The sequence below is a fragment of the Dysidea avara genome, chromosome 3 (genome assembly GCF_963678975.1).
Source record: "Dysidea avara chromosome 3, odDysAvar1.4, whole genome shotgun sequence".
NCBI classification, from domain to species: Eukaryota; Metazoa; Porifera; class Demospongiae; order Dictyoceratida; family Dysideidae; genus Dysidea; species Dysidea avara.
This window is the reverse complement of record NC_089274.1, coordinates 12,396,046-12,411,316: the sequence shown is the minus strand read 5'-3', so window position 1 is coordinate 12,411,316 and position 15,271 is coordinate 12,396,046. Positions and strand designations below refer to the sequence as shown.

Here is a 15,271-nt window from a genome sequence, read left to right as displayed (position 1 = left end):
TTATAGGTGATAACAAACTAGCCACTATCATCCTTGTTTACAGTAACAGTTATTGTAACACATGCTTTGAGGTTGTTATGGTGTTCACACCTCTCTGCAGGGGAAACCAGATGGGTGGACTTTATCATTTCCAAGGATTCTTAGCCTAGTACTGCATAACAAATGGATTTTTAATGACAGTAATGTACAGGCATGGTATCACGATAGTTAATAACAAAATATCGCGATATCGATACTTTCAAAATATCGCGATATATCGCTAAAACGGTAGTATCGCTCAGCCCTAATCTCTAGTAATAACTTTGTCTAGTATAGCTGGATGAATGAAGGGCATACACTTTCTAAGACTCTATAGTTGGCCTCCTAGGTTTGATTTTCATAACTATTTAGCGAACAAAATGCATGCTTTGTAAAATATATAAAATTGGTTAGATAAACCTGTTTGATGGTAAAGTGTACTAAACATAAGGTAGTATTGTAATAATTTACAAAAAAAAAGTCAAAATTGTGACTGTTTTATTAGAGTAGTGAGTGACTGCTCTATTATAGAGTATATCCGTCTTTAGCACAAAAATTCAAACTTATGATACGTGAGATATTTATCAATACATTTAGATACATAAACTAACATAATATACTACAATGTAGCATAGCCAAGTCAGTCAAGAGCCACCGGGCCTATTTAAATCATTCAAATACAACAACGTTCAGTAGAGAACCCGAGATCTTAGAGCCTGATGTGGATGAACTCACAACTTTAAGGTTTGTCCACCATGAATGTGACGGCAGATGATCCCCTGAAGAGTATTACTACATAAGGGGAGGATCAGCTTCAAGGTTCAATCATCTTGTATTCTGCAATTAAAATCATGGTTGATGTTAGCAGACTAGAGACTCTTATCTAGATTTGTTAATACTCCATTCCCATAATGTTTACTATTAATATTTTTGGATTTGGCTCTTAGTACTCATAAAAGTGAACCTGGTAAAGTATCATGTGACTGGGAATTGTTGAACCAACTTTTGTTTCAGTGCTAATTACTTTTTATGGTATCTGCCACATGTAACCGGCTGAGCAAAAATACGACTAGTTTACATTTTCTTGAGTAATTTCTATATTGTGTAGGGGAAACGTCAGCTGCAGTGAGCTATTAAATTTTCAGCCTCACCTGTTGAATATAGTTGAACTTATAGTGATACATAGAGAGTAGGAACAGCAAAACTGTCAATTAGTAGTACAGTGATATATTAATCAATAAGTCACTAGTGCAACAGTCTATGGAGTTAAGACTTGGCTCTGCATTTATCATGAACTGGCAAATCCACCAAGGAATAGTTTTCAACCTAAATCTACCCATGCTTGAAAGAGCTTAGAAATGAGGACAAAAAGGTTACGTTTCACAACAACATAATAAACACACTAGAGCTGAAACAGATATCCGTATGATCCGGATATCCGGATAATAATTTACTATCCGGATAGTACTTTGAAGCCAAGCGGATAGTAATAACTTAAGCCATTTATCTGTCCAACTTCTCATCACTAGATGAATCAATTTTCATCATGGAGAGTTAGCTAAGCTAGATTATGTGAAGTTAACAGCAGCCTGGTAAGTTAATCAGCTTGCTCGCAACCACGCCCATCGCTAAATTACGAAGGGAGGCTGTGAATGTTGCTGAAGAAGTTGTAACAGAATAGTTATTGCCTTATAAAGAGTTCTTTACGACTAGTTGTACCTGGAAAAGGTCTTGTAGTAACTGCTACATCTTGTATTCATGTTTTCTCCAGCTGCCAATCTTGTTACAGACGGTGCAAAGTAACAATGTAACACCACAAACTTTTTGCTATCATGTTAATGTTTGTTTGCTTCTAGTACTAGTAAAACAAGGATGCTTACAATAAACTATAAAATGTTTCTATAGCAAGTGATGATGTCACTATCCGTAGGATATCCGGATAGGTTTTGTTCAGGATATCCGGATAGTAAAAGTTGCTATCCGTTTCAGCCCTAAAACACATATACTTCAATCAAGTTTGCTTGATGATACAAAAATGGAACAGGGATATTCTTACTTTCCATGAACAGGAAAACACAATGGCATATCACTTATCAATTTGTGTCTTGCTTCACTGTTTACTGAAGCAACTGCAATTCAGAGTAACATGCATAATTATTATTTTTGGAGAATGCATTGTTTACCCAACACATTACAAAAAATGCAAACTAGTCAAGCTCTTGTATAACAGGCTAATAGAGAAAACATTTTAGGCAGTGGGTATTGAACTGACATTTAGCTAGCTACTGTATCAGACAGAAATTCATTGTCAAGCACCTCAACTGAACATATAAACACCCCCATGTGTGCACCAATCTAAACCGGTACCATACACAGTAGTGACAGTACAATTTTCATATAATACTGCACCATAAGTGATCTCACCATACATGTCTCAGTACACAAAACAGTTACGTTCTGTTGTGCTAGGAGTTGACTGGTTCTTTAACAACTGTCTTCCAGTCCTGCTCCATGAATACAGGAATATTTTACAAGGCTGTTCTCCACTACCTTTGTACTTAGCATGTCCTGGAGTCTCTGTTGTATTACTGAAAAGTGAGTAGCTGCAAACGCCCTACCAGTGACCAGCCTTCTTAACTAGCAACATAAATCCTTTACACTCTGTGCTAGCAACGTTCTAACTTGTCTACTGTGTAATTCTTGACGTGACCATCCATGGTTCCAACGTATTTCCTGATGCACGAGTGGAGGAACTTCATGTCGAGTCCCACACTAATCAAATTCACGGAGTGATAAAGTGCACGAATCACGTGATTATTAAAGTAGACTATATTCAGTAATCATCCATTCTATACTGTTTGATTTGCTGCTTGGAATTATTTGGCCCTTCTCATACCCCATATAAGTCAATTTGGTGGGTTTCACGTAACTGTCGGTTCAATAGTCCCACTGTTATTGAACCGACGGCTTTCGGTTCAGTAATGCACTTGTCAATTTCATGCCCCACCCCCCTACCCCCGGGGAGGGTGGGGGAATACAGGGGATTTGACAAATCGTGGTGTCAAATTCCCCACTACTGGGGCAAAATCGGCTGTCAAATCCCCACTATGTCCCCACCCCTATAGTAGGCATTCCAGTATCCGAGATTTTTTAATAAAAAAATTCTCCGTATATTCCCCAATAGAACCCTGGCACAAAATAACAACTCGTGTTTAACTTGGGATTGCTCCGTCGTCCGAGCTCCAATGAGTATGAAAATCGCTGTGGGGTTTGTCCACATGCTGATCATCATGAAAATCTTAGTTTTATCGTGCGCGTTACATATAAGTAAGTTTTGTGTTGTTTTGTAATCTTTTCAAGCCTTGTAATGTATGTAGAGTACTTTAAAACTTTTAAAAACGTACTGTCGGGTGGAAGGTAGTCACTGGTGCTTACTTTAAAGTGCGTAGTTACTTCGCTCGGGTTAGCGATTTTCAGCTCCAGAGCATTTTTCTGGTGGCTGTGTCATCAGATCAAAAGTATAAACCACTTCAAAGTAGGCACAACAATGCCATAATTGAAACCACAACTCCACCTTAGGTATTGTTGCATCATTGTGGCACCTCCACTTTAGTTGTTTGCTTTTATAAGTTGTTAACTTGATGTTTTTACTTACTTGAGATAGCCACTTGCCTATGGATATGCACCACTGTGTTGAGAAGTGTGCAGTAGGTGAAACATAATTGCTCACCAAAAAGCATACAATGGTTGCTGAGATCCAATAAGATCTGAAGTTACTCTCATTACATGTACAAACTTGTAGCTAGAAGCAACTGCAGTTTCAAGATAGTCCAGATTACTAGATGGCTTCCTGATTCAATTGTGCCATTTTCCCTTTAAAATGTATGGGGAGCCCTGGAGAAAATTTTTACCTTTTTTCAATTTTTAAGCACTGTGCATGCCCAAGTAGCTAATTCCAACCCAACAAACTATATATTTCTGAGATCGGCAATCAATACTCTATCTATTGAGCATATAAAAAGCCCATTTTTCCAAATTTTAAAAATTGGGCTGGAATGCCTACCTATAGTAGGGGATTTGACGACACCTCAAGGATGACTAAGCGCATATTTCATGCATGCGACTAGTAATAAGCCTGCCCTGTAGCTAGTAAAATTAGCTATAGCAAGCGCGATTTTATTGTTTAGAAATGCAACTACCGAAAATCGGTCCGCCCCGGGACAACTGTCAATTGCCCCAGTGGTGGGGACAAGAAGCAATGTCAAATCCCCACCTGGGGTGTGGGGATGTCCGGGGGTGGGGGGGTGGGGCATGAAATTGACAAGTGCATAACCACTGCCTAATAATAATTGTACTGAAGCTGATAACTCTAACCAATTAAACCAACTAACACATTTTAAAATGTAAAAACCACACTAATCACCTCTTATAATTAGCAGTGTTTTCCACTATGACTATAAGTTATGGAAAACACTGCTAATTATCTGAATAGAACAAAACCCACAATTAAATTTTTTGTACCTGAAGATGTAACCTACAATCGAAACCTGTTTTTCTGTGAATGCTATTCCACTAGGGACCTGTGAGAAGGCATGTTTTTGGAAGAACTCTTCATGCAATGATCTGTCGACATGGTGGTTTGACTTTTGTTCGCCACAATGACCTGCATGATACAACTGCTGAATTACTTTCAAATGTTTGTACTAATGTTGCAATTGAGCCACCACTTCAATCCCTGAGTGGCGAAGAACTTACCCCTCGATCAGCTAACTGCCAAGATGATGCCAGGGCTGACATTCATGCACGCGGATTTTGGGGGCGGCGGCAAAGTGCCTTTTTCGATGTAAGGGTTTTTCACCCAAACGCACAAAGCTACCGCAATGTTTCGATACCATCTGTGTATAGGCGTCATGAGATGCAGAAGAAGAGGGAGTATGGTGACCGTGTCCGTGAGGTGGAGTTTGCATCTTTTACTCCATTGGTGTTTGCCACAACTGGGGGCATGGGGAAGGAAGCCATCACATTTTATCGCCGGCTTGCTGAGCTCCTTTCCAAACGTAGTGCTTTATCGTACAGTAGTATTTTGGCGTGGATTCGCTGTACCTTGTCTTTCTCCCTGTTGAGGTCAGCGACGATGTGCATCCGTGGAAACCGTTCCATCTCGTTTAGATCACCAGATGCTTCCCCGGAAATGGGCCTAACAAATGGCCCTAGGGACTTTTAGATGTCCCGCTTTTCAGTTCTTGTCCAGCACGTTTGCCTCTTGTGCTGGGGGTGGTAGGAAAGGGCATTACATCTAGCCCGGGAAATTAAAAAAAAAAAAAAAACTCTTGAGGAAAAGGAAAGCTATACTCTCCTGGAACAGATAGGTACAGTTACTTACATATATAGTCTCGCGTAGCCAGACTCTTTTCTTTCTTTATGTGGGGGCGGGAAAGAAAAGGTATACATAGTTTAGCATTGTTGTTGGCCTATCCCAAGATTGTGGGGATTCTACTGCGCAGCTTCCGGATCGAATGACGTGTTTTGCTAACCGTTGCGTCATTTGCCATAGATATAAAGCGTGATCTGCTGATCTTTGCATCATTTGCGTCCTAGCTATTACCATAGCCACTGCTTTTATATCTATAATGCAAATGACGTAACGGTTAAAAACACGTCATTCGCACCCACAAACAATCCGGAAGCTGCACAGGCCAACGACGATGCTATACTAAAATCTCACCAGACCCTTTTCTTAAATTTCCCCGCCCCCACAGGAAAGAAAGAAAAGGGTCTGGCTACGCGAGACTAACTTACATAGACATTATTTGTGTTGGTAGTGATGCATATAGTTCCTGAAATAAGTCTGCTTTTGATACACATAGAAGATTTAAACTCGGATTTAAATCCGCCCCTGTGTTACCTGTTAGGTGAATGGCTCATCTCTTGTGTATAGCTTATCAACATAAGCATCAGATGTATGGGTATGTAATGTATTATAAATTTATTTATTTATTTATTACTGTGTAGGACTCCATCAAGGAGTATAACACCCAGATACAAAACAAAATCAAAGTAAATTCAGATGGTTTAACAAAACGTCCTTAAAACAGTTTATAGATGGCTGATTGACCACATCTTCTGGTAAAGTGTTCCATAATTTAATAGTGGATAGTATAAATCCTATGCCTAAATGGTATGGTGGCCATACAGTACCTGGAAAAAGAAATCACATGTATGACTGTGTAATGTAACCTCATGTTTGGTCACGGATTAGGGAGAATTATAGCCATGTTCATGCCGGTAATGCAAGTTAAGTAGGTTTTTACAGAGCATCGCTTAGGCCTCCGTAAATGATAAGTCAGGTTTGCTTCCATTGATGAATCACTTAGTTGTCTGTATGCAGGTAGTACATTTTAATGAATTATTCATTTTCTCAGTTTCGGTTATTAATAATATCGATCAGTTATGTTAAAACAATATATTGTACTGTTTGATGCATTTGCATGCAGTATTGAACTTCTTTGCAAAGTTTACAGTTTCATGTTGCAAACCATGTTACTACCACCTGTTATTAATTCATGTGTTAGATCAGCAGTAGGAGGAGTCTCAGTGACAATCAGGGAACTGATACATAAGTGTAGCGTTGTCTATCCTGGATTATTAAGTTATAGTTATCAGGAGTAGAATATCTTATATCAAGAGTTCATAATATATATACTGAGGAGAGTATTGTACTCTCATATACCCCTGTAGAAGGGCGTATCATGAAGTTATGACGTAGAACTTCTGAGTTTGCCCATTTTTCTTTGTATAATTAATGATGTCATTAGTTGAACATGGTATCGATTGAATGTGTGCCTAGCAACGTCGCTAGCAACCAAATCATATCCAGCTCTAAGCATTTCTCACCGAACTACAATCATTCCTTCACGGGTTAAGACCGCTTAGTAGGCGTTTCTTGTTAGGCCATTCGCGAATACGACTATTCTGAGCGTCGCCAGTGTGAAACGGTGCTAATGATTCTTGCACTTTTATGGCTGCTCATACGTCTGAAACCACAACATCTTGTCGTTATGTCATAACTTCACGATACGCCTTTCTACAGGGGTATATGAGAGTAGGATACTCTCCTCAGTATATATATTATGAACTCTTGCTTATATGGAGTTATTGACACAAGTCCAAGGTGAAGCTGAGGACAAGTAATAGTTGTAACATGGGCATGAGGGCTTTGCCTGATATGTATGCCTGACTGCCCGAGGGCATACATATCAGGCAAAGCCCGAATGCTCATGTTACAGCTAATATGTAACACTTGTTAGGCTGATAGCCTGTACAGGGCGATCAAACACCCAAGCCAATACGAGTGCAGCCACTGGATGTATTATATATGCATACATAAAATTTTCAATTATGGGTCAGCAGCTAGTAGACTACGTCCTGGTTACGTTCAGTTATGATAAATGGACATACCCTAGAGATATCACGGAGAATTTCCGTTACGCAAAAAAAAAATGTTTTAATCAGTGCCAGCTATTGAATCGTTTATGGAAAAACTACGCAGTTCACTAAAGGCCTAGACAGGTAAGCTTGCTTGTAGAGTAGTTACTCCATGCAGAGTGGTACATATCAAAACATTCTATTGCGAATTGTAAACCGAAGCGGTCTAAAAAAAGTTTTGCATAACATCAAGTTTTACTATTACATCTTATGAATTATGTAATAAAATCAACTCCACGTCATTTTGGTATTCATAGCTTAGTCAAACCAGTGGATTGAAAAGCCATGTTGGCAGCCAATATTTCTTCCCCCATGCAAAATACATGGATGTTATACTAAATACAAAAAATGTAAAAAAGCAACCATTAGCACCAATAATCTCTACAGGACATTATACAACAAAATAAAGCCCTCGGATAGCTCTACACGATTCTGCCTGAAGTAACCCTCTGTCATTACCATAGTAACAGTTATTTACTGTTGATTACAACATAATACACTCCCCATACAATTTCCTATGGAGAATTTAATTACTTGGGTGGGAAAACCCCAAAAAAGCAACGGTTACCCTCAACCAAATTCACTAAACTTGGTATCATTCTACGTATCAACACTTGCTGATTAAGAATCCACCCGAAGTAAGTGTTGTTGTACGGAATTACATTGCAAAACATACGAAAAAACTGTTTTTTTCCACTAAGGGGGCATCTCCTAACTGATTTTGGTACGCTTAACGTCATAATGATGTTAAGGGGGGAGGGGGGTTCAGCCCATGACGTTATTAATTTTTATTAAAGCAGTTATAGTGTAAACAGCTATAGAACAGAGAAAGTGATGTAATTAAACAGCCATCCTGTTTGTAGACTATGTTTTCAGGTAAAGAATATAATGTTTTGTGCTTCTATTGCCAATGCATTGTTTTCATAGTGTGACGTTAAGGAGGGGGGGGGAGGGGGGTCTGAAGTTAGCATCATTATGACGTTAAGCATACCAAAATAAGTTTGGAGATGCCCCCTAAATCATTACGTATCTGAACACATAATCTAGCGATACAAGGCTCTATCCTGGGTGGGCTTAATATAGGGGGTGGGCTTAATATAGGGGTATAAAATGAAGTAAGAAGACGAATGGAATCCAGAGGCCAAGTTTGGGCCCCCCATGGCACTCCATGGCACTCAAATCACTACAAATTGACTGAGAACACTATTGGTGAGCTCTCCGTGAAGTCCCAGCTCACTACACACCATTATCACGAAGCCATGGCCATTTAATGGTGCCAATCTCCCACTCGTGGCTTTGACAGGGTCGGAAGAAAGCTGCTACAGAAACGAGACTTGCCAGTCCTGAAGGAAGCACAGTGTGGAATATGATAGTGTGTTAGACCAGCAATTAATTTCTGGTAAAAACGTAAGTTTGATTTTGTGTGTGTGGAAGCCTGGTTATATGAAATCCGGTCACATATAGTTTGGTATGTTGTGTTTACCTCACAGGGTACTGTTGGGGAGAGTTTTAGAACAAAACTGGCTCATGTTGAATCAGTCCAAAAAATTGGAAGATTAAGAATATAATTTCAAGATTATTGTTTAACAGGAGGAAAACAAGTGTTACCTGTTAGATGGATCACTCCAGAATCTCTTATGTATGGTTTGTCGACATCAACCTCAGATGTGTACATATGTAATACAATGATGTCTGAATAATGTAGTAGAATGCTTAAATGGTATGGTGGCCATACAGTACCTGCATGGAAAAGGACAGCTAATGTGTTACTGTGTAATGCAGCAAAGGTTTGACTACAACTGGTTTAGTGGAAACTATACCGGGTTACAGTATTTGGTTTCTTAAACATTACCTAGTTGTCATTCAGTATGGTTAGGTTTACTACCATTGGAAAAGTTGTTCATACATTAATCTTACTAGAATGTACTGTAGGAAAACACTTTAGAGCTATGAAGAGATGGCAGGATATATACATTTAACAAGTTATTCAAATACAGTGGCGTAGCCAAATCCAGGCAAGCCAGGGTATTGCCCTGGCATCAGACTATTTTGCCCCACCATCAGCCACCCAGAGCCCTGAGCAATTAAAGACGTGGGCTGGATTAAAGTTAACTACTTCATTATTGTACAAGAATGCCAGTAGATAGCATAACTTACTAACCATGTTATTTTCACCAATATTTTTCTTTCCGACTATTTGATGGGCAGAGATGGGATTATTCAAGGGATTTTCCCTTTGAGTAACTCGATTGTGTACAAATAATAGGAGGCAATAAATAGAAGTGAGATCATGTGATTACAAAAGAAACCGTGCACCATTGTGACAGACAAGGATTATTATTAACTCTTCCAGTATAGTGGGATGGACAGTTAACAATTGGATTAACTTGTGTAACTATTGTTTTACATTATAAACCATTAACTTTGCTAGCTATATTGAATACCTATACAATGTAATTAAGAACCAACAGCCATTCAAATGAGTGTAAAGCAGTTTTCTATAAAAAAAATCATTAGCTACAGTACACTCCTATAACCTGTCTACTCTGTATGAAATGGCATTGTACATTCTTCACCAAACTGGTATAAAATTTTATGTGATAAATTCAGTATAAAGCTAAACTCTTGGTCAAAGAATACAAAAACGACACAAAGCTGTAAATAATCAAAGAAGAATTAATTCAGTGATGTGATTGTTGATTAATATACACAATCTGGACCTATACTTACTTTTATACTTGAGGTATGTTTTTAAGTGCCTCATGCTTTATGCATGTTAATCAAGTATGTATATGTGGAAATGTGTATATTAACTATACAAGTAGCATGCAGTGTAAATGGCATATACTTATACTTACAGACATACTGAGCATTGTGTAAGCCTCCAGGATGGACAGATAATGATTATGACATTATACGTCTGTGTCAGTAGCCAAGTTCTTATCCTGCATTATTATGGTTACTGAGAACCATTTTATGGTGTGCATGTGCATGTGTGCATGTAGCAATTTAACAAGCATCCTGTACATGCTGAATAAGATCCTCCACTTGTGTACTGCTTTAATGTACTAACTACATGTTTGCCAGAATAAATTCAGCTACAAAATTCCCATCATGCAATAATACTAGGAGTTTACTATATCACTATTCATGACATTGTATTGTTCACTCTGCTGCCTCACAGAAAACTTCACATATTGTGTGCTTATAGTTACCATGAAACATTCCCACGCAAACGTTATGACTGCATGGACTGATGGACAAGTAGTTTATGCAATGTATAAAAGGTGTGTAAGACTTAAGAATACAAAAGGTAATACAAACCAGTTGATAACTACTGAACAATCCTATATACAATTCTCACTATGTGGTACTGGGTAGCCATAATTACTACAGTAATCTTCAGCTTGTGTCCACTTTTTGACTTGTTGTATAAGAGATGTTAGTAGTGGTTGACCATCATAAAGTAAAGTGTATATCATCTGGTATTGTTCTGTAGTAAACTCTACACATGCTTGTCCTGAGGTAGCTTCCTGTAAATAAGTATACCACTGAATTACAGCTACATGTTATTACAAGGTGTATCATTACCTCAATCATTTCAAGAAGGTTAGCTGTCCCTTGCAAAGCAGCAGTTATACTATATAAATGATCATCGGAGTCCTTCATTAGTATGTATTGTTCTAGTTGATATTTGTACACCATTACACTGGTGTGGATCTTACAGGTAGCTGTAAATTGTTCTAACATTATGCCAACTGAATGTTTGTTGAAGTCTCTGTCTGATAACACTGGTTTGATTGAGCCTAGTTTGGTCTATAGTGAAGTAAAGAGTCTAGTATATAACTGCAACTAACAGCAATTATACACAACTATCTAGCTACTGTACATTAATACTTACTGTTTCAAGTTCATCATAGACTTTAACAGCAGTGCAATAGAATTTTTGGATCCCTTGTTTCACAGTGTCATCTTCAACTGTACAGTTTGTTCTATTAGTAGTTGCTTCACTTCTTAGTGTAAATGAGATGAGTATCACATTAATGGTGACCAACAATTGAGGAATCATGGTTTGCTTTGTATAGCTATATAGCCTGTATACTGGCAATGACTGCAATCTTCAAATCAAGCTTATCTGCATGTGCTTTCTATAAACTTGTTTATATACTATACAGACGTCATATAATAAAGAAGTCATATAATAAAGAGGTGATTTTGTTTGCTGTAGCTGCACTATATACATACATAAGCACAAGCCATACTTGTGATGCTTCCTTCATGAATATGCTCATGGTTGCCAAGATCAACTTCCTGATGTACATGCTTTTCAACAATGTGTGTACAAGCAGCCATACAATGTTGTATATGCATCTTTTTCATGAAATTCCCAATTGCTGCATAGAACCTGCAGACGCTTCTTTGAGGATTACTTTGAATCCTTTCCAAATACCATACAGCTCTTTGCTATTATTCATGGTAGCTAATGTCACTTGTTGTGTGTCAGGATGTGTTCCATCTCAGATGATATTCTGCACCATCTTCTCAGAATGTTAGGTTTTAAACTATGTAACAACAACATCCATAGTAATCATTACTCATGAATTTATTAAAGTTGGTCTAGCTCAGTTGTGGACATCATAAACTGGTCATAAAAATTAATGTTGTATTTATTATAGTTGTAGCCACACTGAATGTTAATTACAAAACATTTTGTAACATTTGTTGTGGCACATAAGCTTGATAACATTACTGACTGGTGTTTCAAATCCATTATGTGACCTGGAAACCCTCAGAAGATGAATGTACCTAGCTTTTATGTTTAAAAAGGCCATGGCAGTATTCTAAATTACAAACAAAGTTTTAACTGTAGCTTGTGAAATCAAAATACAAAATAAAAGAGTTATCTCTATGGTAGATAGTCCCATGTTCAGCTCCTTCTAAAAGGGGTAGCTAGTTGTTGCCAAATAAATAATTGAAAGTGGTAGACTCAGTATAGCTATACATAGTTGAAAATAATATAAATTAGTGAGATAGAAACAAACTGTAAAGGTCACATAGTAGTGAAAAGAATATTATATGTAAATTAAACCTGGCAATCACAGATTAAATCTCCTAATATTTGCAAAATATGTGTAACTTTTATCTAAGGAAGCCAATTTCTATAAATAAAGCTAGCCGTGTAACATGAAGGTAGTCATGAACTGTAGACATTGTGTAGGTGGGCACATCTTCTCTTGCAGTGTCACATTACAGTGATGGTAAATAAACAATAAAGTCCAGAGAAACATCAAAGAAGTGCATATATATATATATATATAGTCAGAAGATGTTGAAATGATATTTATTTGTAGTTGGGGGAGAAAAGTAGCTGAATTTGGACTAGCCTGAACAATGAAAGATCAAGACTATTATTTCATGGGGAGGTAAGCAAGTGTTACCTGTTAGATGAATGGCTCCAGAATCTCTTGTGTATGACTTGTAGACATCAACCTAGCTCAGAGGTGTGAGTATGTAATGCCCTTTTGTCCTGAGGTAAAGAAGTATACCACTATTGCTGTTCATACTATCATAGTACCATTACCTCAATCATTTCAAGAAATTTAGTTGTCCAGATGTGTGGGTATGTAATGCCCTTTTGTGAAATGCTTAAATGGTATGGTGGCCATACAGTGCCTGTAAAAGGAAACCATATGTATAACTAACCTCATTAGGTTACAGATTAGGGAGAATTATAATATGTTCCTGCCGGTAGTTACTTCAACCTTTTACAGAGCATTGCTTAGGTTTCAGTAACATGATAAACCATTGCTAAATCACTTGTTTAGTTGTTCATATAATCTTACTAGAATGCAGGAAAATATTGAAAAGATAGCAAGGTGCATTTTTCTTGTTCATTCAGATACAATTTCAGTTATTTTGTTTCATTTTAACAGTATCAGTGATAACATCAATATGTTTATCACATTGTTTGACAGCTTGTTGCATTAACAGCATTGAATTTATGCACAAGTTTATAATACTTTCTTGTTACAGATATCCTGCTTAGAATAGACCTACATGTTACTACCCCATGCACCACCTGCTATTAATTCATATGTGTAGTGGATGGAATGACAAGAAGGACACTAATACATAATTGTATGTATAGCATAGTATCCTCAATTAGATTAAATACATAAGTAAATCTTGTACATAATGCCAGCTCTCGTTATATTCCTCATCTACCCTAGATTTAGCAGTGAGTGGAGATTTGTACATATATAGGGCATTTGATCACCACTGAAACTTGTTCACAAAGTAGGGACATTGCTGATGTAAGTATTTGCAGTCATGTAAATATTGTAGTTAGTGAGTCTAACAGTATAAAGAAGTCCTTTACTCTCTTCTGTGTTCTATAATTCACCATATGCATGTTCCACACATTATTTCCGCAACTGTAAATGCACTCCTCAATAAAAATATGCATAATTATTTTAGTGATGTATTATTGTTAGGGTATTACACTATGGGAACTAATTATATATGGAGAGATGCCACAGACATTGCTTACTGAATGGTTTATGTAATTCAGTTAGCAGAGGAAACAAAAACTTTGTCTTGAAAGGTAAAATTTGTAAGAGTGTATACAAGTTTCAAATTCAATTATAGCCATAGGTATGAACCTTGTTTGTCAAAATGTTCAACATAAATGGGCACCTTCACCATTTACAATATACTTTTAGCTCACCAGGGTATAAAACATTAATTTGTACAGTGTAATCTTCTCATGCATGCAGTGTCATCAAGTGTACCTGTTAGATGAATGACTCTAGATCTCTTGTATCAGATGTGTGGGTATTACCTTAAATGGTATATGGTGGAAAGCACATGTAACTGTGTGGTGTAACCTCATTTGGTCAATTGGTCATGGATTAGGGAGAATTATAGCTATTTTCCTGCCAGTAATGCAAGTTAAGTAGGTTACTCCAAGCTATTAATTGCTAAGGCTTCCGTAACATGATACATCACGTTTCCTTTCTTTGCTGAATCACTTGGATTAGTTGTTTGTATAATCTCACTAGAATGTAGGAAAACACAATAAGGGATAGCAGGTTGTACATTTTTCCTTTTCATTCAGACAGTTTCTTGTATTGTTTACTCTTGATGGTATCAAGATACCCTGTATGCAACCATAATGTCCTTTACCAAACATTTTTTCTACATTTAAAAGAGTTTTAGTGACATGTATCTGACTCCCCACTACACACGCTTCTTGGCAGGTCTCTAGCAAAATAGTGACTACTAAACTGGTATCAGAGTTTTTCACCAAGAAAATTTGATGCGGTAAATTATTCAGAACACAATGAAGCTTGAACAAAAGTACTTAAGGAAAAAAGATGACATTTATAGAAGTAATAATCCAGTGTTTTGATATTTTGATGTACACAATTATTATGGATCTCTGATATGCACTAGCAGTTTGCTTTGTATTTTCAAAACATTGCTTGTTTCTATATGTATATATGTTGCTCATGTAATTACAGTATTTGTAGTAATGTGTATAACATACGTATATTATATTGACTAGATGAGTAATTGTATAGCTATACATGTCACATGTGTGTATAATTGGTATACACTTACAGTAACTACTTATACCTCAGTAGTATGTATAGGCCTACACGGGATATGCAGATAATTTTTGTAACATTATTCATCAGCAGCTAAGTGTTCAGAATTAGCCATTGTTGGATGAGCTCCTATAGTTGGGCTCTACAACACTATATGT

The 15,271-nt window shown here is 37.2% G+C and overlaps 1 protein-coding gene across 1 annotated transcript; it reads right to left on the bottom strand.

Moving 5' to 3' along the window:
* Positions 1–10,713: 10,713 nt before the first annotated feature.
* On the bottom strand, positions 10,714–11,619 carry LOC136251745 (uncharacterized). The gene is made up of 3 exons (XM_066044167.1): positions 11,405–11,619; positions 11,095–11,319; positions 10,714–11,036 (listed from the first exon to the last, which is right to left on the bottom strand). The coding sequence occupies exons 1-3, from the start codon at positions 11,570–11,572 to the stop codon at positions 10,851–10,853; spliced, it is 579 nt and encodes a 192-aa protein (XP_065900239.1). The 5' UTR covers positions 11,573–11,619; the 3' UTR covers positions 10,714–10,850.
* Positions 11,620–15,271: the final 3,652 nt, after the last annotated feature.

Coding starts and splice junctions, on each gene's coding strand:
- LOC136251745 (XM_066044167.1), bottom strand. CDS start 11,572: ATGATTCCTCAATTGTTGGTCACCATTAATGTGATACTCATCTCATTT. Junction 11,320..11,404: donor TCTATGATGAACTTGAAACA/GTAAGTATTAAT, acceptor ACTTCACTATAG/ACCAAACTAGGCTCAATCAA. Junction 11,037..11,094: donor ACCTTCTTGAAATGATTGAG/GTAATGATACAC, acceptor ACTTATTTACAG/GAAGCTACCTCAGGACAAGC.